Below are 22,862 nucleotides of genomic sequence, written 5' to 3' on the forward strand. Positions count from 1 at the left end.
GAAGTTTTGGGGTAAACCAGACCCGTAACACTTTCCCCTAAGTCCCCTTTAACTAGGGTGTCCTGATTATTTTTCATACAAACCCGATACTGTCAAAAGTGAAAGAAGGAACTATTAAAATGGTATCAGGACATGAGGCCCAAACAAGGCCTGTCCCCTCCAAACCAGGAACAAGAGATAACCTGTCTCTACCCTAATTATCCCTTCTTTTTCCCCAAAGTTCCTCTCTCTGACAGCTGCAGCTTCCCTTCCTTCTTCTGTCCCTCTAAGACTCTGCCCCAGCCTAAGGCAAGCCATCTAGAAGGCTCTGGAGAACAGAGAGGCACTCCAACTATCCCAACCCTTCCAGAACTTCCCCTACACTCCAAATCATCCTCCTGTCCTCTGGTACCATGCTCACCCTTGCTCACTGCCCCGCTTCCCCAAACACTCCAAGCTCTTTCCTACCTCAGGACCTTTGCACATATGCCCTCTGCATGGAATGCTGGTCCTCTGTCTGCCTCCAAGCTGGCTTCAGGGCTGGCTTCTCTCCTCTGTAAGAGGCGTAATGGTTAGAAACATAGCCTGGAGTTGGGTCTACTTTGGCTACAGCCTTGGCACTACCCCTTACTAGGCTGTGTGAACTCAAGTACATTTGTTTTTTTGGCCATGCCACATGGCTTACAGGATCTTAGTCCCCAACCAGGGATCGAACCTGTGCCCCCTGGAGTGGAAGTGCAGAGTCTTTACCACTGGACCGCCAGGGAATTCCCTCGAGTACATTTTAAAACCTGATGTGCCTCCATTTCCTCGTCCGTAAAATGGAGTTGATGAATATTACCAGCCTTCTGAGGGAGTTATGAAGATTGAGTTAAGATCTATATAAAGCACTTAAAACAGCACCTGGCGCATCATGAATGCTATGTCAATATTAGCTATTATTACACTTTCAGTCTCAACTGTACTGTCTCCTCTTTCAGGAAAGCCTTTCCTGTCTACACTGTTTAGGACATTCCATCCCTTCAACTCCCCCTTGGTTATTCTCCATCTCGGGAGCCTGTGTGTGTTCTTCAGAGCAATTCTTATCTTATCATTATGTCTTTATTTACACTGACCTGTAAGCTCCATGAGGCAGGGACTCAGCTGCTTTTGCTTACACAGTTCCCCCAGCACCCAGCACAGGGCCTAGTGTACAGTAGGGCTCAAGAGAGAGGTGTTGAATGAATGAATGAGTTTAAATTAAATATATGCATAATGGATCTTATAGGCTTTTTCCTTCAAATATAAGCTCCATGGGTACAAGCACCACATCTGTCTAGTTCATTGTTATATCCCTATACCTCAAAAACCCTAGCATGTGGTAGGCACCTAGTAAATATTTGTTGAATGAAAGCATTAATTCTTATTAATTAATTAATTGGGTAATTAATTGTTTGTTTTCCGCCTCTTCCATTCTCCTCAAGAATGGAAGAATGTCTTCATGATGAGCCAAGGATCCCTGTCTATGGCATTTATCTCTGTGTCCCTGTCGTATTAGCACAATGCTGCACAGAGTAGCTGCCTGATAAATAATAAAATGAAAGAGAGAGCAGGTGTGGGCATTTCAGGGAGGACTTCTGGCCATCCCAGTGCCTGGAATTGAAGCTCAGTCCAGATTTTACTGAAAACTTGGAAGGTCAGGGAAGCCCAGGAGACATCTGGATTACAGAGCTTTGGAAGAATTGTGTGGCCTGAGGCACCCTGGAGCTGGCGGCAGGGGAAGGGGCCCTTGACCATAAGGGCTGGGTGTGCCTGGCTGAGAGCGTAGGCACAAGATGGTTTTAAGCAAGGTACCTGTACCATGAGGAGCGATTTCTGTGCAGCAGGTAAAGGTAATAAAATCTCTGGATTTCATGGGGCCTTAAAACTCCCACTACCCCCCCTACATATTTGAAAAATGGGGAAACCAAGGCTGTGAGAGAGTCAGCAGCAGACCTGAGTGGACAGTTGGTGAGTCATTACTGACTTCTGCTCTCTTGTGTGCCCATCCCCCTCCCAGGGCAGGAGCTGGAGATGAGATGGGGGATGGGGAAGGGAATCTGGGCGATATATAAACCAGTCCTGCTGCCCCTTCGCAGAGTGCTGACCTGGCCCTGAGCCAGGAACAGCTCTCCAGACTCCCAGAGGCTGAGTGCCCTCATGAAAAAGCAGGCTGACCCAAGGAGGGTAGCTAGAACTTATTCTATTTTCATATTATGACAAGCCTAAAAGTTTTATTTTCATCACCACCACCAGCATCGTCATCATAAAATATTTACAAGATGATTGTTGGAGTCCATGTATATTGAATAAGTACAGTCTCAACAGAGAGTGTGGGGAAGGAGACCTTCCAGCTCTAAGAGGCAGACGCAGGGCTGTTCAGTCCAGCTCTACTGAGCACTTGCCCCATGCTGGGCCTAGAGCGAGCCTAGGCTGGGGGGAAATAGCATTTCAGGCACTACAAAACCCAGCAGGATGTGGTAAGAGCCATAAACTGCTGCAAAGTCCTGAGGAATTTAGATTTTCCCTCACTCTCATTCAAGTGGGGGAATCAGAATAAAGTTCCATTCAGGGTATTTTCATTATACGGATTTGGCTGCATGTGCTGAAGAAACAAGTAAAGTAAGAGAGACTTAAAATGGAAGTTTAGTTTTCTTTCACTTAGTAGAGCTGCAGGGTTAGGCATTCCAGAGCTTGTAAGACATCTTCCTTGGCATTAGGAATCAAGACCCTCTCCAGTTTTTCGTTCTGCCATCCTTGTAATATATTCTTATCCTCGTGGTCCATCTGACTGCTGAGGCTCCAGTCATCACACCCACATCCCAACTAGTAAGATGAAGGAAGGGAAGACGGCTGAGTCCCTCTTATAGTGTCTTAGAGTCACCACCCTCATGGAGGCACCTGCTGCAGGGGCATAATAAACCATAGGTCTTAAATATTTACTGAATGTTCATCCTAGTCACTGCAGCAGTCATTTTCACAGTTCATTTTTCTTTTAGCCATTTCGTTTTCTTTTTAGCCATTTTGATTTGCTGTTTTCCAGATGCACCTCTGGTGAAGGTTATGATACATTTTCTCCCAGATGACTTTGCTGACTGTTCTGCTTGTATAGTAGTTGATCTTTGCTGTAAACAATTTATTTATTTATTTTATAAATTTATTTGTTTATTTTTTTGGCTGCGTTGGGTCTTTGTTGCTGCACGCGGGCTTTCTCTAGTTGTGGCGAGCAGGGGCTACTCTTCGTTGCAGTGCACGGGCTTCTCATTGCGGAGGCTTCTCTTATTGCGGAGCACAGGCTCTAGGCGTGTAGGCTTCAGTAGTTGTGGCACATGGGCTCAGTCGTTGTGGCTCACGGGCTCTAGAGTGCAGGCTCAGTAGTTGTGGTGCATGGGCTTAGTTGCTCCGCGGCATGTGGCATCTTCCCGGACCAGGGCTCGAACCCGTGTCCCCTGCACTGGCAGGCGGATTCTTAACCACTGCACCACCAGGGAAGCCCCTGTAAACAATTTAAATAACAAAACAAAGTAATACTCTCTGCTGAGAGGTAGGCACTGATCCCATTTTAGTGAATATCCTTCTGAACATTACTCTTCCCACCCCTCACCACCTCTGGTCCAAGTCACTATCATCTCTCATGTGGACTTTTGAAGGAGCCTCCTAACCATCTCCTGACTTCCATCCTGGCCCCACTTCAGTCTATTCTCAATCAGTAGCCAAAATGAGCAGGTTTTTAAAAATTGAAGTAAAATTCACATACCATAAAGTTAACTATTTTCAGGTGAACAATTCAGTGGCATTTAGTACACACACAATGTTGTGCAACTACCATCTCTGTCTAGATCCAAAACATTTTCATCACTCCAAAATAAAACCCTGTACCCAATAAGCAGTTACTCCCCATGTCCCTTGCTCCCAACCCCTGGCAACCACCAATCTGTTTCTATGGATTTACCTATTCTGGATATCTCCTATAAATTAAATCATATAATATGTGACTTTGTGTGTCTGGCTTCTTTCACTTAGAATATTATTTTCGAGACTCATTCATTCCTTTTTATTACTGAATAATATTCCACAATTTGTCCATTGATGAACATTTTGGTTGTTTCCACTTTTTGGCTGTTGTGATTCGTGGTGCTGTGAATATTCCTATACAAGTATTTGTCTGGGTAACTTTTGGGTATATACCTAGGAGTGGAATTGCTGGATCATATGGTAATTCTGTGTTTAATTTTTTGAAGAACTGCCAAACAGTTTTCCCAAGCAACTGCACCATTTTACATTCCCATCAGCAATATTTGAGGGTTCCAATTTCTCCACATCCTTGCCAACATTTGTTATTTTCCATTTTGGTTTTTGGTTTATGTTATAGCCATTATCATGGTTGTGAAGTGGTATCTCATTGTGGTTTTGATTTGCGTTTGTCTAATGACCAGTGATGTTGAGCATCTTGTCATGTGCTTGGCCATCTGTACAGTTGACTCTCCATATCCGTAGGTTCCATATCCGCGGATTCACCCAACTGTGGATCAAAAATATTCAGAAAAATTCCACACAGTTTAAAAAGGCAAAACTTGAATTTGCCACGCACTGACAACTATTTACATAGCATTCACATTGTATTAGGTATTATACGTAACCTAGAGATGATCTGAAGTATACGGGAGGATGTGTGTAGGTTATATGCAAATACTATACAATTTTATATAAGGGACTTGAGCATCCAATCCCCCTCAGATACCTAGAGGCAATTGTGTATCCTCTTTGGAGAAATGTCTATAAGTCCTTTGCCCATTTTTAAATTGGGTTGTTTTTCTTTTTGTTGTTGAGTTGTAAAAGTTCTTTATATATTCTGAATACTAGACCCTATCAGATATATGATTTGTAAATATTTTCTCCTCTTCTGTATGTTATCTTTCCACTTTCTTGATAATGTCCTTTGATACACAAAAGTTTTATTTTGGTTAAGTTCAATTGATCTATTTTTCTTTAGTTGCTTATTCTTTTGTTGTCATATCTAGGAATACTTGGCCAAATCTAAGGTCATAAAGATTTACGCTTATGTTTTCTTCTAAGAATTTTATAGTTTTAGGTATTACATTTAAATCATTTATCCATTTCCAGTCAGTTTTTGTGTATGGTATGAGATAGGGGTACAGCTTTATCTTTCTGCATGTGGATATCCAGTTGTCCCACACCACTTCTTGAAGAAACTATTCTTTCCCCATTCAATGGACTTGGCACCCTTGTCAAAAATCAATTTCCCATAGATGTATGGGTTTATTTCTGGACTCTCAATTCTATTCCATTTTTTTATATGTCTATCCTTATGTCAGTGTCACACTGTTTAACTTTGTAGTAAGTTTTGAAATCAGGAAGTCTGAGTCCTCCAACTTTGTTCTTTATCAAGATTGTTTTGGTTATTTGGAGCCCCTTACAATTCCATATGAATTTGAGGACTGGCTTTTCCATTTCCAAAAAAAAGGAGGAGGGCCATTGGAATTTTGATAAGGATGGCATTGAATCTGCAGATTGCTTTGGGCAATATTGCCATTTTAATATTGTCTTCCAATCCATGAACTTGAGATATCTTTCTGTTTATTTAGGTCTTTCATTTTTTCAACAATGTTTTATAGTGTTCCGTGCACAAGTCTTTCACCTCCTTGGTTAAATTTATTCCTACGTATTTTATTCTTTTGGATTGTATTGTAGATGAAATTATTTTCCTAATTTCCCTTTCATATTGTTATTTGCTGATGTACCCCACTTATCTGTATATGTTAATCTTGTACCCTGTTTTTGTGTGTGTGTGTGTGTGGAACATTTTCTGCATATAACATCATGTCGTCTGTGAACAGAGATCATTTTATTTCTTCCTTTCTAGTCTGGATGCCATGTATTTCTTTTTCTTGTCCATTTGCTCTGACTAGGACTTTCAATACACAGTTGGGTAGGAGCAATGAAAGCAGGCATCCTTGTCTTGTCGTTGGTCTGAGGAGCTCATTTCCTCACTCTGTCAGGGCCCAGCTCACAGGTCATCTTCTCTGACCACGCTACCCAAGATAGCACAGTCCACCTCACCCACACCCCAGCCTGGAACTTCCTAGTCTTTTGCTTGGCTTTATTTTCCTTTGTGATTCTTAGTACTCTCTGGTATCTTTACATGTTTGTTTATTATCTGTCTTCTTTCATTAAACTGTATACTGTTCATTGCTGTCCCCCTAGTGCCAAGAAAGGTGCTGGGCACATAGGAAGTATTCAGTAAATATGTGTTGCATGGGGCTTCCCTGGTGGCGCAGTGGTTGGGAGTCCGCCTGCCGATGCAGGGGACACGGGTTCGTGCCCCGGTCCGGGAGGATCCCACATGCCGCGGAGCGGCTGGGCCCGTGAGCCATGGCCGCTGAGCCTGCGCGTCCGGAGCCTGTGCTCCGCAACGGGAGAGGCCACAACAGTGAGAGGCCTGTGTACGGCAAGAAAAAACAGTGTTTCATGGATAAATATATATTGATATATGTGCAATTTTTCATAAATGGAATTAGATAATTCATGCTATTTTGTAAACTTGCTTTTTCACACAAGATTTTGTCTTGGGCATTTTCCTTTCATAGTACATAGAGATCTCCACCGTCCTTTATAATAATAACTGCTAGAACGCCATTGTATGGATGCCCCATAATTTCTTTAACAATCCGTCTTGGTGCACACTGCAGCGACCGACCATCCTCTTTGCTCTTTGCTCTCTCGTTCAATTATGAGTCTGACACTGTAAAAATATAATGTCCCAAGAGGCATTATATTTTCTCCCTATGCCTCTTTTAATCATCTGAGTGTATTTTATTTATTTGGTTTAGAAATGTTTCTAAATTTTTCTCTCATACCAGAACGCTTGTTTAGAGTATTCCAGACCCTGGCATTTTTTTATATTCTTCTTTTGTACTTTTTCCTACTTACAGATTGTTAAAATTAATAACCAATGTTTTCAGTAGTGAGTAGTCTCCCTTGACCAAGTTATAAAGTTCTTCTTTTCAAACGTGAAGGGTGCTTTGTTGGAGATCTCTGATTCCCTTTCTTTGGACAAGTTTGGCACCGGGTCCCCAGAGGGAGAAGTTTTAATGGAATCTCGGCATCAAGGGATCCACAGAGCTTTAGGACGGTCCACCCAGGGCCCCAGTGCAGCTGCACTCCCTGTAATGGGCACCCCGTGTGTTTTCAGGAAAAGTCTGGGTCCCCAAGCAGAAGCCGATGGACCCCGTGCTGGAAAGTGTGACACTGGAGCCGGAGCTGGAGGAGGCCCTGGCAAATGCCTCGGATGCAGAACTCTGTGACATTGCAGGTAAGAGGTGTTCCTGATGCTTCCCCACATCCTCCAAAAGCGTTTGACCCACGTCTGCAGGCGAGCCTTGGATGGTTTATTTCAACATAAACACCCTCTCTGTTTCTATCAAGGACTAGAGGAGATAGAACTCTATTATTAAAAACCGAAATGAATAAAATGGAGATAAAACCAAAACTCTTCCCACCACGGAGCCAGCTGTTGCTGCCATGAGACCCCCCCCCCCATCCCAGAGGGGTGTGCAAGGCAGCCTGGGCCCTTCACCAGCCATGGCATCAAATCCTGCTCAGGCCGCCTGGGGAGAGAGGATAGACGGGGGCAGACAGAGGGCTGCCGGCATCTCAGGTCCAGGAGGCTCACAGAGGGCTGGAGCAAGTCATCTGATTTTACCATTTTGCACAGCTTGGAGAGCCGGGCTTGGAGGCGATCACCCCATATCTCATATTTGTACAACACCCTCCATCTTCATGTGTGTTTCCATGTGATCTTCCCAAACAGCCCCTAAAACTCCAGAAGGTGGCCTGATATCCAGAGCTTTTTGCCACCTGCTCTTTTCCCCTTTTTACTGTCTGGTCCCTGTCCTACTTGCCCATGTCCGTTCCCCCCGGGGGGGGTCAAGCTCTGGCCACAGTGTGCCCACAACCATGCTGTGCTCCCTGGCCCAGTGAGGTCGCTGGTCTTTTTCTTTTGCAGTCTTGGGGGCTACTAACCCTCACCCAGATGACAGGAGTGTGGATGGGGTAGGGAGAGACTCAAGGCAAGTGGGAAGGGGAGAGGAAAGACAGGGTCAACTGTGAGGTCAAGGGAGGAGCCCAGACCTGGCTCCAGAGACTAAGTGGACGTTGGTGCCTTTAATGAAGGTGCGTTTGTCTGCCCAGGCTGCCCTAACGAAATACCACAGGCCGGTGGCTTAAGTAACAGAAATGTATTTTCTCAATAGTTCTGGAGGTTAGATGTCCAAGATCAAGGTGTCCACAGTCTTGGTTTCCTCTGAGCCCTCTCTCCTTGATTCCAGATGACCGTATCTCATGGTGTCCCTCTGTGCATGTGTCCCCTTGTGTCCCTTTGTGTGTCCTAATCTCCTTCTTGTAAGTACACCAGACAGATTGGATTAGGACCCACCCTAACAGGCTCATTGACACTTAATCACTTTTTTAAAGACCTTATCTCCAAATATAGTTACAAATTCTAAGGTACTAGAAATTACTTTATTCAACATATTGGAGGGACAAATCAGGACAAAATCAACAATTTTGGAGGGACACAATTCAACCCTAACAGTGGGGAGGAGCAGGTGTAGGGGAAATATGGAGTTCAGTTTGGGACCTTTAGAGTTCAGAGTGCCTGTGGGCCACCCAATCAAGGGCAGTTGTACATGAAAGCCTTTAAAAAAAAAAAATCATTCATTTGTTTATTTATTTTTGGCTGCGTTGGGTCTTCGTTGCTGTGCGCAGGCTTTCTCTAGTTGCAGCGAGCGGGGGCTACTCTTCGTTGAGGTGCGCGGGCTTCTCATCGTGGTGGCTTCTCTTGTTGCAGAGCACAGGCTCTAGGCACGCGGGCTTCAATAGTTGTGGCACACGGGCTCAGTAGTTGTGACTTACGGGCTCTAGAGCGCAGGCTCAGTAGCTGTGGCGCACGGGCTTAGTTACTCCACAGCATGTGGGATCTTCCGGAACCAGGGCTTGAACCTGTGTCCCCTGCATTGGCAGGTGGATTCTTAACCCCTGCGCCACCAGGGAAGTCCCAACGTGAAAGTCTTGTGTTCTGCAAGGGGTCCACACTGGAGATAGAGAGGTGGGTGTCATTAGCATCATCCAGTTCCAGGCAGAGGGCCTGGCAGTAGTGGGGACCCAGGGCTCTGGAGGCAAGGGCCCTGGCCGAGGTAGAAGCGTTTGGGAGAGGAGTGGAAATGGGGTGAACATAGCCACAGTGAAGGCCAGGGAGCCACAAATGGGCTGGGAACCAACGGCCAAATCAAGATGGGCAGAGCCTAACGCAAGAGCTAGGGAGACAGAATGAGGGCTCAGGGCTGGCCGGGAGACTCAGCGCTGGAGCCAGAGGCCAGGCGAGCCCGCCAGCACCGGGAGGCTCAGCGGCCGCAGTGTCTTCTGCTCCTCACGTCCTCCTGCTTCTCATGGGTGTCGTGCGTCAGTCCTGACGACACTCTTAGGAAAGAGGAAGAAGGGGCACCAAAGCCAGATCGCAGGGCCTAAGGAGTGAAAAAGGAGAGCCAATGTGTAGACCCTCGGTCCAGACAACCCTTTCCTAAGGAGGCAGAACATTTGGGAAAGGACAAAGGGCAGTGGCTTAAAGGGTGTCCGGGCTGAGAGAGAAAGGTGTTCATTTTCACTGTGAAGTACGTAGCAGTGAGGAGGTCACCTGGATGGAAATGGAGCACTTAGCTCAGGATACTCAACTGGTTCGCTTGTCAGAAACCACACAAGTTGCATTAGATCCCCGTTAGGCTCGGGTATTTTGACGGAACGGTCTCCCGGACGCGGGGTCCCCTTGAGTTCTGGTTAATCTGTGCAGCTGGGCGGTGGGTGAGTAACATGGTTGTCCAGCATCTCCACACTGACTCACCCCAAGGGCTGTTTTTATCCTGGTCCTTCTCCTCCGATCACCCTCCATGACGTCACTCCCCTTGTCAGGCAGCTCAGAGGGATTATCAAATGACTGCTGTCGGTGCCAAAATAGAGCTGCAATGTTGTGCTAAGTTTCTGGGTTGATGTATTGAAACTATTCCTCTTTATTTTTATTGGCGTGACTAATTATTAGTATCTGTTCATGTTACCATACACTTCCGCTGTCCGGAAAGGAGAGGGGTGCTGCAAGGCGACACACCAGTGTTCACTGGCTAACCTTGGGCACGTGTCGTTGTGTGTCAGCCGTTTGCAAGCTGGCAGTGGAAGGAGGCGCGGAGCATTTGTTGACCACCTATGTCCCGGCTCCTGTGGGAGTTGCTTTCCCTGCCTTGCTGCATTTATTGACCGCAGCAGTCCTATGGAGTGAGTTTTATTGGTGTCCTCATTGTTCAGAGAGGGGAAGTTAGCACAGTGAGGATATCCTTGCCCGCGGGGTTTGAACCCAGGCAGCTGGGTCCCACTCATAGCATCACCACCCAGTACAACCTGGATAAAGCCCTCCAGGGTAGGGGGATAGAAACAGAGTGGTGAGAGGGGGTGCGTGGCAGAGTCTCATGGAGTCGGCCTGGGGAGGGTGGGGCCAAATTAGGAAAGGCTCCGGATGTCATGCAAAAGCATTGACACCCGGGCCTGGGGGAGTGTTGGGAGAGGCCGGATGAAAGCAGGGGCTTGGGCAGAGAGGCTGTGGTGCTCGGAGGATGAGGGGATGTAAGAGGCAGGCCCCAGGTAAGGCCAAGGGCTGAGGTGGACTGCGTCTGGAACGTGGCTCCGAGAGACCAGATGTTCCTAGAGCTGGGTCAGAGGCCAAGAGGCTGAGATGACTAGACGACGACGACAGGCTTTCTGGCCTGAGGCATCAGAAAACAGAGCTGGGTTCCTGCAAGGATGCAAGGAGTCAGTCAGTTTAAGAGACGGGGGCGCTGGAGGCAGGACATCTTGTCGGAGAGCTGGCTGTGTTGGGGGAGTAGCTGGAGCCCCGAGTGGATGACTCATTAGGGAAAGAAGAGGAGGATGCGCTGGGCACAGGGTCTTCAGGTCATCTCTGCTCCCCGCAACTCAACTCCCAGGCAGAACATTTCCATTAACTAAGCCTCCGATTGCTCTGGACCAATCGTAAGAAAGCGGCCCGGTGCCTGCCCTCAAGGAGCCAAGGTTAAACAAACACTGAGGCCAACGTGGAAGGACAAGTGGGAGTGAGTGTCGGAGGGAGAAAGGGCCGAGTGAGGTGGTGGGGCTGCAAGATGAGAGTGGACACTGAAGCTGAGCCAAAAGGAGGAAGAGTAGAGGTGAACTAGGCGGGGAGAAGCATCCCAGTGGAAGAGGGTTCGAGCCCTGGTCCGGGAAGATCCCACATGCCGTGGAGCAACTAAGCCCGTGCGCCACAACTACTGAGCCCATGTGCCACAACTGCTGAAGCCTGCGTGCCTAGAGCCCGTGCTCCACAAGAGAAGCCACTGCATTGAGAAACCCACGCACCACAACGAAGAGTATCCCTCGCTCGCCACAACTAGAGAAATCCTGCATGCAGCAACGAAGACCCAATGCAGCCAAAAATAAATAAATAAAAATAAGTAAATTTATTTTTTTTAAAAAAGAATGAAGCAGCAAACAATGTTGATGTGCTCTTTTTCTCTATCACTCACTCCTGGTGACATGGAGTGTGCAAAACCAAGCAAGGATAAAGTCACAATTTGGTGCTTAGGGCGGGAGAGGAAATACTGGCTTCAGAACCGTCAAGCATTCTGCTCAGCAGTGGAGATTTAGCTTGGCCTCTCCCGTTCCTCCTTCCCTCCCTTTTCCCCTCCCTCCTTCCCTCCTTCCTTCTTAGAACTCTAAGCTCCTCTGAACTGCAAAGTCGTTTTATTTCTTCTTAGGGCTACTATTGACATACATTACCTCCTAGAATATATTGTTATCTGTCCTTAGAATTCTGAAGTTGAGGACAAGGTTTAGAACTTTAGACCTGTTGGTGACCTAGTGTGTAGAGGTGTGGGTGGGGACACTAACTTAGAAGCCAGGAGGGTCCTCACCGAACGGTCTTTGACCAACCATTTCCCTCTTGAGCCTGCTGGAAAAGTGGGGACCGACAGTAACTGCCCTGGATGCTTGCTGTAAAAATCAAACAGCGTAAGAAGATGAGAAATTGCCATGTGGCTATTAAGTCCCATGTGAAGGTAAGAGATCATCCTTCAAACATAGTCCATTTTACAGGTGAGAACACAGAGGACCCAAAAGTAGAAATGACCTGGACAGGGTTACCCAGCAAATTAGTACCAAGGCCCAGACTGGAGCCCAGGTCTCCTTCCTCTGTCCCCCAGCACTTCCTTGTAACCTTCCTGCCTCTGCCCTCTCTTTCTGGACCATTACAAGAAGCTATTGTCCAAGCACAAAATGCATTTTCCATTTTCCACCTCTCTATACACTCTAAGCAAGACCAGCCAGCCATATGAGGTTACATCTTTCCTATGATTCCAGCAACCTTTCCAAACTGTTTTTCCAAAACTAGAATCCCAGCAGCAGCCCAGAACCACCACCAAAGCTGCTCTCTGTATGGGAGCTGGAAGAGCCAGCTCCAGAAGGTGACTCCAGGTGATCTGATTCACCTGCTGCTGACGCAGGCTTCAGCTCGCTCTGCCCACAGAAACGCAGCCTAAATTAAAGCCCAGAGAGCTCAAAACAGTGCAGATGCCTCTCTCCTTACCAGTTCTCCTTAGCGATGAGCAGGCAAGTCTAATTTTAGCAGAGAAGACTCTTAGAATGTGAGAAACAGAAGGTACTTTGAGATCATCTTGTCTTGTGGTTTGTAGCTCCCACTAAGCATCAAAAATCATCCAAGGAGATTAAAAATACATCTCCAGAGATTCGAATCAGTTTGTTCAGGAGGAGCACTGGTATTGTCATAAAGCTCCCGGGTAATTTGTCTATCCATGATTGACAACCAATGGTCTGGTCTCACCCCTCGTTGTACAGAGGAGGCTGAAGCTCAGAGAGGGGAGGAGACTTACCCAAGGTCACACAGCATCAGGGGCAGAGTCAGGGCTGGAACTTGGTTCTATTGAGTCTTCACTAAAGGCTCGCTGTTGTCTAACTAGAAATTGTGTCTAATGAAATGGCCAGGGGAATTTTTTTAAATGAGCAAATGTTTACCAAATACCATCTTCTGGAAGAGGTAGAAGAGAGATAATATTCTTCCCTGACCTCTGAAAGCCCACAGTCCAGTAGGGGAAGCATGCATGTACCCAGAAAGCTCTAACACTGTGTTGACTATGTACCGTGATAAGGACGTCAGGTGCTGTGAGAGAACTACAGAGAGAGAAGGTGGAATCCAGGAGGACTCCCTGGGGGAGGAAGCATTATTCCAAACTTAAAGGATGGGGAGGTAGAGTTGTTAGATCAAATATAGTATGCTCCGTTGGATCTGAATTTCAGATAAATGATGAATAAGTTTCTAATATAAGAAGGTCTCAAATACTGAATGGGATGTACTTATACTAGAACCTTTTTCATTGTTTATCTGAAATTACCATTTAACTGGGTATCCTGTCATTTTTATTTGCTAAATCTCAAAACTCTCCTGGGGGCCATTTCAGCAGTGGGCAGTGCAGATGGAGAGAGGATTGCCAGCAGACAGGCAGCATTGGCAGAAGCAAGAGCATCTGCTGAGCAGTGATCCTTTGTGTCGCAGGAGCAGAAAGGGTGTGGGCGAGGGACAAGGCTATTGAAACAGGGCCAGCCCCGGGGAGGGCCAGTGAAGCCAGGCTCTGGAGTCACAAGCCACCGTCCTCCCAGGCGGATGCTGCACCAGCCTCATGGTCCTGCACGCCCATCCCTCCCCTCTAGTCAGTGCTCCACATTCAGCCTGAGTAACAGTCCCAGAACTTGAGTCAGCCCATCTCACTCCCTGCTCAGGCCACACCTAGAAAAAGACATCTGAGCTTCTTACCTGGACCTAGAAGACCCTGCAGGATGTGACCTTGCCTATTTGAATAAAATCTACTCCAATGGGTTGTTGTGAAGATTAAGGGGGATGGCGTTAGGCAGTCAGTGTTCTCAACCTCGGCTGCCCGGTGAAACCACCTGGGGAGCTTGAAAAAAGGCAGATGCCTGGCCCCAGCCCAGGGATTGTGGTTTCATTGGTCTGGGGGAGTCCTGGGCATCAGGAGTTTCAGAAGAGTCCCAGTGATTCCGATGTACAACCAGACTGAGTGTCACTGATGTACGGTGTACTCTCTAGCCCGACATAAGCATTTGGTGAGGACCCGTTGCCCTCTGCCACATGTCCAGCTTCGTCCTCTATCCGTCTTCAGCTCCCCCCTCCCTCCCTGGCCTTCCGCTCCCCAAGCCTAGGGCTTCCCACCCGCCATCCCTCTACCCAGAATGCTCTACCTCCTTTCTCTTAACTTGGCCAACATCTATATTCACCTCTCTCATCCCAGGTTTCTCTGTTCTCTTCTCCCAGAACTCACTGAACTTTTTCTTTACAACACTTAGCATACTCTGCACTTACGTTTTTAATCGTGTGGGTACCTGCTTAGTTTCTCATTCCCAGCAGACTGTAACCTATGTGGCAGAGCCCCTGTCTTTCTTGTTCCTCAGTGTCCCCCCCCCCCCGGAGCTGGACACATGATGCTGGTACTCAGTAAACGTCGAACAAATGAACGGATGAAAGAATGACTGATCACGGGGGGGATGTGGTTAGGTTTGCCTTTCCAGAGAGATCTTTCTGGCTGCTCTGTGCTGAATGCTGGTGGGGGAAGATAGGAAGAGGCTGAGGCCAGAGTACTAGTGATTCCACAGCTGTGATAATACAGGCGAGAACTGGTAGGGCTTTAACCAGGACAGAGGTGATGGAGTGGAAGGTGGGACAGGTGAGAGGCTCTGTATAGGAGGGTGAGGATTTAGGGGAAGGGGTGCCATGTGGCTGAGGGTCTACCCCGAGGGACAGGCAGGTTGACCAGATGGAACGTGAGCCCAAGGAAGAGGCTGTTGTCGGGAAAGAGGAGTTCCGTTTTGGCCAGGTTGGGTTGGACGTGCCAGTGGGACATCAGAGGGACATCTAGGAATCTGAGGCCAGGGACAGAGACACCTGGGCTGGGGATGGAGATTCGAGAGTCACGTCAATAGAGGCAAGAGTAAAAACCAAATACAATTTGAAAGTTTACATGCAAGTGTTTCTTGCCATTTCTGTGAGCAAAACTTCCTGGGGCGTGGAGTGTCCGTGCCCAGAAGGCTCTCTGTCTGAGAGGCGCGTCATGGGCCCTTCGTGTCCCCGCAGCTATCCTGGGCATGCACACGCTCATGAGCAACCAGCAGTACTACCAGGCCTTGGGCAGCAGCTCCATCGTGAACAAGGAGGGACTCAACAGTGAGTACGGGCACCCCTCCCTGCCCCCAGCGAGGGCACCTTGGAAGTGAGGGGTCCTCCCACGTCTTGCTGTCTCTGCCCGCTCTCTGGCTCACTGCAGAAGATTGCGAATTCTATAAAGCCAAATCTATCCACTTTTTCCTTTTACTCTCCTGGGATTTTGTGACTTATTTACGAAGACCCTCCCCGTCCCAGTATTAAGAAAACATCCTCCTGTATTTTCTTCTGTAAGTCTTAGAGGTTTACTTCTTATATTCAACTTCTTAATCCTCCTAGAGTTCATGTTTGTGTGTGGCGTGAGATGAGATTTAACTTTCATTTTTTTAAACCAATATCCTGTTGTCCCAACACCACTCTTTGTAAAGTTCATCCTTTCACCTCTGGTTTGGGACTCCACCTTGATCATGAATGTCCATGTAGCCACATGGGTCTGTCTCCGGATGCCTCTCCTGCTCCACGAGTCTCCTTGTCCTTTCCTGTGCCAATATTGCATTGTCTGAATTGCTCCACTGCATGGTTCCAAGCTGGCATTTTGGCCCCAAAGAGAAACGGGGGCACCCAGCGTGCAATTATCCCTCCCTCTGGAAGGCCTATGCATTTCTTCCCCATCCAGGCTTCATTTTACCCTCACAAGAGCCCACTGGGTAGAATGACTCGTTCACATTCTACAGATGAGGACACCGAGGTTCAGACAGTTTAGCGAATTCACCCAGTTGTTGCAGGACGGCAGAGGCAGAGTCCAAGTAGGGCCCATCCCCCATAGCCCCTGGGATGCCCAGCCTTCCGTGTCCCTGAGCTCTGCTGCCTCTTCCTGCCCGTGTCCTCATGTCGAGGGAGAGTGACGCCCCGTCTCTGTGAGCCACCTGCCTGTTGTCGGTCACTCTAGGTGTGATCAAACCTACACAATACAAGCCTGTGCCTGATGAAGAACCAAATGCAACAGACTTGGAGGAAACGCTGGAGCGGATAAAGAGCAATGACCCAAAACTTGAAGAGGTCAACCTCAACAACATCCGGGTGAGGTTAACCCCTTTCACTCCACTTGCCCTGCTGGGGGGAGGTGGGGAAGCCATGTCTAGTGCCACCCAGACCCAGATGACCCGGGCCTGGCTGTGCGGAGACAGCAGGGTCCTGCTTGGACTCTGGGTGCTTCTGGATCAGGAATAGAGACAGAAGCTTTCGGAGGGAGGATAGTGTAAACCGGCACAGCCCATGGTCCTGGTTTCTTTTGGGGACTGACATCAGACCCAGATGTTCACCACAGGCCAACCCAGCTTCGGCTCTGGAAACCCGCCACCTTATTCAAAACACTGAGAGCTTCTCTGAGATAAAATCGTGAGTCACACACTTATGGCTGCACGGGATCCCGAGGCTGGAAAAGCCCGGGGCCAACCAGGTTCACGGAGTAACCCAAGCCCGGGGAGGGACCTAGCCCTGAACCGGTGTAGCATGCACATATTCAGCCTCATTCTGCAACCTTGGAAGGAAACTGTCAGCCCAAATGTCCAAAGACATATTCCAAGCTGTCGGCCCACATCTCTCCGGACCTTTCCTGTGTGACCGCTAAGGGCAGAGTGGGGACGGATGGACAGGCAGCCCTACCCTGGACAGGCTGCAGGAGGAATTCAGAAGCAGGCCCAGCTGCCTGCCCACCTGCTCAGTCCAGGGGCCAGAGGGATTAGTTCTCGGGGGGTGTGGATGTAAGATAAGAAGTGGGCCCCTCACTCCCCGGCTCCTCTTTCCTTTCTTCTCCACTTTCTTTTAAGTGACTGCCAGCCCCACGGCACAATCAGATCGGAAACCTGCGCCCGCAGTGTTCTCCTGCACCTGGCCTTCCCATGCTCTGCTCCCACGGGGGCTAAAGTGACGCTCTGAAATGAGAGATCCGTTCAAACACAGCCAGGCTCTCTCTCTCGGGCGCCTCCGCTGTCTGCCGTGTGCACAGTGGGAGACGCTGGCACAGTTCAGAGCCGTGCACCCTGGCAGTGCATTCCAGGAGGCATGGGGGTGTGGAACCTGGCCACGGCCCTGTGTCTTCACCGTGAGGCCTCAGGCAAGGGCTCGGCCCTCTCCAGGCCTCAGTTTCCCCTCTGCACGCGAGGCAGTTGGACTAGATCAGTGGTTTTCACTTGAGGAGATTAAAAAATAAATAAATGCCAATGCCCGGTCCCTCTCCCCACAGAGAGTCTGATCTTATTGGTCCAGGGCAGGCCTGAGCATCAGCACTTTGTGAAAGTTCCCCAGGCACCTCTGATATGTGGCAGGGCTGAGATCCCCTGGGACAGATGTCTCTTAAAGATCATCTAGGGCCATGCCACACCTTAGTTTTCCAGAAACAAACCCAGAGAGGAGTAGAGACTTCCCCAGCGTCACACAGTGAGTCAGAAACATTGCCAGTGCTGAGGCGGAGGCCAAGCCCCTGCCCTCTCCCACACCCCCAGACCTGAGCTCTCACCGCAGCACTCTATTGCATCCTTTGCCTTGATGTATTCCTCCTCCTCCGGTCTCTGCATGTACAAAGAGAAAAATTACAGGTCCTATCTGAAATTTTCAGGGAGGATTTTCTCAATCTGTTTGCCCGACAATTCTCCTCCAATCTCAGCCACCTGGGGCAAAGCAAGAACCCTTTGCCCATTCAGCTTTTTGGTCAGAGACTTGCAGGGAATCAGGTTGCACGTATGAGAGAGCTGCTGCCCCATCTCTCTGCCCTACCCGCCCCTGACAGGGGCTGCTGGTCACTGCTTGCCTTTCTCTCTGCAGAATATCCCCATACCTACTCTCAAGGCGTATGCAGAAGCCCTGAAAGAGAACTCGTATGTGAAGAAGTTCAGCATCGTGGGGACACGGAGCAATGACCCCGTGGCATTTGTATGTACCTTTCTGATCTGCTGCATTGAGAGTGGGAGGCATAGAAACAGGAAGGTTGACGTTTGTAGCCTCAGGACTGGCCAGTGTGCGACTGATGAAGAACCCCGTGTGGTGTGGTGTGGTGTGAGGTAGTGAAAGTCACTGGGCTAGGAGCCAGGAGAGGACATGGACAGAACAGCCATTACCCAGGCACCATCTGTACATTATCCTAGTTAATCTCCATAACCACCCCTGATCCCAGAGGTGCAGGGCTCCCCACTTTACAGATGAAGAACCTGAGGTAAAGGGAGCTCAGGCAACTTGCTTTGTCCAAAGTTGCACAGCAAGTGAGAGGTGGAGCTTAGATTTAAAAGCAAGTCAAATGTACCCTAAAGCTGGCTCTCTCACCGCTCAGCATGGCATGAGTAGACAAGGGCCCGCCCCTCCCTGGTCCTCAGTTTCTCCATGTCTAAAAATTATTATTGTCTTCATCAGTGGTTCCCAACGACCAATTTTATTTGTTTTTTACCTGTGTCTTAAAGATATTGCTGATTAGATTAAATTGTACTTATTATAAAGTAGCCATCAATTCGTTTTTAGAAAAAAAAAAAAAAAACAGTCAACACATATTTATGGAGTCTCTCTGTGCCCAGCAGTGAATTAGGCTCTGAGAATACAACTGTGACCAAGACAGTCATAGCTCCCACTTTCATGAACATAATGGTCCATCCAGCCATGCAGACAGCTAAAGGATAACAGTACAGTGTGACTACTACAATACTAATAGCAGGTAAAAAGGTACAGGAATTAGCTTACCAGGCATGGTAATTAACCATTTAGTAGCAATCAGTTTGTTGATATCCACGAAATAACTTGCTGGGATTTCGATTGAGATTTCATTGAATCTATATCAAAATGGGAAGAACTGATATCTTGACAATACTGAGTTTTCTTGTACATGAACATGGAATATACCTCCATTTATGTAGTTCTTTTTAAATGTCATACAGCAGAGTTTTGTAGTTCTGCTCATATAGATCTTGTCCATATTTTGTTAGCTTTATACCTAAGTATTTCATTGTTTGGGGTGCTAATATAAATGGTATTGTGTTTTGGTTTTTTAATTCTTATGTATGTTTGGCTGCATTGAGTCTTCGTTGCTGCGTGAGGGCTTTCTCTAGTTGTGGTGAGTGGGGGCTACTCTTCGTTATGGGGCACGGGCTTCTCATTGCGGTGGCTTCTCTTGTTGCTGAGCACGGGCTCTAGGCGCACGGGCTTCAGTAGTTGTGGCACGTGGGCTCAGTAGTTGTGGCTCGCGGGCTCTAGAATGCAGGTTAGGTAGTTGTGGCGCACGGGCTTAGTTGCTCCATGGCATGTGGGATCTTCCCGGACCAGGGCTCGAACCCATGTCCCCTGCAGTGGCAGGTGGATTCTTAACCACTGTGCCACCAGGGAAGTCCCTAACTGTAGATTTTTTTGTAGATATTCTTTATCAATTTACGAAAATTGCCCTCTACTCCTAGTTTACTGAGAGTTTTTATCATGCACGGATGTTGGATGCTGTCAAATGCTTTTTTTTTTTTCATCTATTGAAATGATTATTTTACTTTTTTAGCTTGTTGATGTGACGAATTATATTAATTGATTTTCCAGTGTTGAACCAGCCTTGTATACCTGGGATAAATCCCACTTGGTCATAGTTCAAAATACTTTTAAATTTATCTTGAGATTTCTTCTTTGACCCATGTGTTATTTAGAAGTGTGTTTAATCTCCATGCATTTGGGAATTTTCTAGTTATCTTTCTGTTATTCACTTCTAGTTTGATTCCACTGTGGTCTGAGAGCAGACACTGTATGATTTCTATTCTTTTAAATTTGTTAGGATGTGTTTTACGGCCCAGAATGTGGTCTGTCTTGGTGAATGTTCCATGTGTGCACAAGAAGAATGTGTATTCTGCTATTGTTGGATGAGATAGTCTATAGATAGCAATTATACCTAGTCGATTGACAGTGTCGTTGAGTTCAGTTATGTCTTTCCTGATCTTTGGCCTGCTGGATCTGTCCATATCCATAGAGGGGTATTGAAGTCTCCAACTATGATAGTGGATTCATCTATCTCTCTTTGCAATTCTGTTAGCTTTTGCCTCATATAGTTTGATGCTCTGTCGTAAGGCACGTACTCATTAAGGATTGTTATGTCTTCTTGGATAAATTGACCCGTTTACCGTTATATACTACCCTTCTTTTTCCCTAATAACTTTCCTTGCTTTGAAGTTCATTCATAGCCATCGATTATTTTCTGATTTTTAAAATACATAGGACATTTACTTTGATGTCTTTGAAGTGATGGAAATGGCTCATAGTGTCTCACTGCTGCCAGTGGAGAGCCTCTAGATAGATGTCCTCTGACCTCAGGACATCTTGGTAGATCCTGAGTTTGCCCACAGAGAAACAGCTGGCAAAGCCACATGCCCTGTCCACTGCTATGTCATGGATCAGAAACTACACCCATTCATGCTGGCAGTCAGCTCAGCTCCACGAACGCTTATGGGGAATTGACCCTATGCCAGGCCAACAGCTGATGTCAGCCCCTTCACACCAGGATCCCATTGTTGAAGATGAAAATACTTCCAGAACAATCGGTAAATAGGCTTCCAGAGCTCTGCTAGTGCCCCCACTGCCTGCCCCAGCTCTTCTCCTGCCCGTTCCTCCACTGTGATCCAGAAAACAAAGAGTTGACACCTGGCATGACAGTGCCTCCAGGACCAGCTCAGCCACTAGTATGTCTACTTGGATTGGCCTGGTGCACTGACATACTGGTTGTTAAATTTTTTGATTATCAGGCCAGGCCTTTTCTGGGGAGTAAGAAGGATTCTGTGGAGCGGGCACAGACTCAGTCCCTCCCCTCAGGAGGGTCCAACCTACTCAGGGTCACAGAGGAAGCTGACATGTCATCCTGGGGTACACGGAAGCAGGGGGGGATGAGGATTTTGGCTCAGAAGGCATCCTGGGAGCTGAGCCTCACAAAGGTTTCGGCAAGCAGGGCCAGTGGGAAAGGGCGTTCCTGGATCAGATCATAATTTCAGACAACCAGGGCCCACTGATCATACATCCTGGCCCATCAGCTTTTGGTGTCTCCTTTCCGCCGTGACACATCGTTTCTACCACCTGCTAATTACCTCATTTCCTTTAGAGCCTCTGATTATCATCTACACCCCTGGCTGAAGTCCTCCAAAACGTGCTGGGGCCACCCGAGCTCCTTTCCTCCGGTTTGCCCTGGTCACTTGCCCAGCGGGATGGCTTCCCAGGCTCCCCTCTCTGCTGCTCAAAGAGAATGACGACTCCATGGACTTACAACAGGGACATAGAAGAGACAAATGGAGAGCATATAGGGAGGTTGGGACTCCACTAGTCACTCAGTGAACAGTGACCGAGGACCTACTATGTGCTGGGCACTGTGTGGGTTGGAGGGCACCATGGGATGAATAAGGTGACCATCAGCCCACCAAGAGTACATAGGCTAATGGCGGAGCCAACGCCAGAATAAAAACAACTCTAAACGCAGGAATACAAGGTCCTTGAGGGAGGTTATGGATAAAGTCTGTGAGGTTCAAGAGGGCAGGCACAGCTATCTGGGGGGCATCAGCAAAGGCTCTCGGAGAAAGGGGCATTGAGAATGGCCTTAAAGGAGGGACAGTGTTTGAACGAGTGAAGCAGAAAGGAAAGAGCATTCCAGGTGGCAGGGACAGGATGAGCAAAGGCAGGGCAGAGGGAAAGCACTGTGTGCCCAGGGAACTGAGAGTAGCCCCACCAAGACTGGCAGCCAGAGTTGAGGCTGATCAGAGTGGGGGAACCAGGTAATAGAGGCTTTGGATGCAGGCTAAGGAGCTGTAAATCTCCAGCTAGGGGTTCGGGGCCATGGCAAGTTGGAGGGTAGGAGAGACACAGAGTAGTGCTTGGTGAAGGAAGTTGTGGAGATCGTCTTGCCTGGCCCCTGACGGTGTGCAAGGGACTCTCACTCCCAGCAAGACTCCCTCAGTATTTTAGGTTCTACCCACAGGGGCTCCAGCCTTGATCAGGCTAACTCATGGGTACCCTGCATTTTCTCCTTTGGTTCAAGGCCCTTGCTGAGATGCTCAAGGTGAACAAGGTGTTGAAGACACTGAACGTGGAATCCAACTTCATTTCCGGAGCCGGGATCCTGCGCCTGGTGGAAGCTCTTCCATACAACACTTCTCTGGTGGAACTGAAGATCGATAACCAGGTAAGATGGGCAGAGGTCTCCTTGCATCCTTCACTTGATGCTCGCCATTCTGTACTTTCCGGCTTGCTGCCGTATGGACTAGATGCTGCTGGACAGGGCAGATACTGCTGCTTATGAAAGCACCAGAGCCGAGCTTTAAGGGACCTCCAAGGTTGTCCAGTCCACACCCTCCACCATGCTCACCTTCCTTCTTCATCATTCCCACCAAGTGCTCCTCCACCTTCTGCTTGGATACCCCTAGCGATGGGGAGCTCACTCCTTACCGAGATCACCCCTTTCATTCTTAGTGAGAATATCCTTCCTTATATCCAATAGAAATAGCTCCCTGTAAGTGCTGTTTGTTGAGTTTAACTCTGTTCTCTGCTGCACACAGGACACATCTGGTGCACAGATTTTATAAACCACTGGAGT

The 22,862-nt window shown here is 48.0% G+C and overlaps 2 protein-coding genes and 1 long non-coding RNA gene across 7 annotated transcripts in view; 2 read left to right on the forward strand and 1 right to left on the reverse strand.

Moving 5' to 3' along the window:
* Window positions 1-22,862, forward strand: part of TMOD1 (tropomodulin 1) — an 81,945-nt gene that overhangs the window by 41,528 nt on the left and 17,555 nt on the right. For 3 of the 5 annotated variants that reach the window (XM_067039752.1, XM_059073269.2, XM_067039751.1), the window contains exons 4-8: window positions 7,211-7,330; window positions 15,251-15,340; window positions 16,227-16,357; window positions 18,101-18,208; window positions 22,308-22,451. In XM_067039752.1, coding sequence (XP_066895853.1) covers window positions 7,211-7,330; window positions 15,251-15,340; window positions 16,227-16,357; window positions 18,101-18,208; window positions 22,308-22,451 — 593 coding nt within the window. The remainder of the gene's footprint in view (window positions 1-7,210; window positions 7,331-15,250; window positions 15,341-16,226; window positions 16,358-18,100; window positions 18,209-22,307; window positions 22,452-22,862) is intronic. The other 2 variants (XM_067039754.1, XM_067039753.1) reach the window with 1 other exon arrangement.
* The window catches only part of NCBP1 (nuclear cap binding protein subunit 1), a 133,802-nt gene that overhangs the window by 25,252 nt on the left and 85,688 nt on the right, over window positions 1-22,862 (forward strand). The gene's annotated exons all lie outside the window — the stretch shown is intronic.
* LOC136794612 (uncharacterized) lies at window positions 8,517-9,946 on the reverse strand. The gene is made up of 2 exons (XR_010841619.1): window positions 9,748-9,946; window positions 8,517-9,539 (listed from the first exon to the last, which is right to left on the reverse strand). It is a non-coding gene; the product is annotated as an uncharacterized lncRNA (long non-coding RNA).

This window comes from Kogia breviceps, chromosome 8 (genome assembly GCF_026419965.1).
Source record: "Kogia breviceps isolate mKogBre1 chromosome 8, mKogBre1 haplotype 1, whole genome shotgun sequence".
Lineage (NCBI taxonomy): Eukaryota > Metazoa > Chordata > Mammalia > Artiodactyla > Physeteridae > Kogia > Kogia breviceps.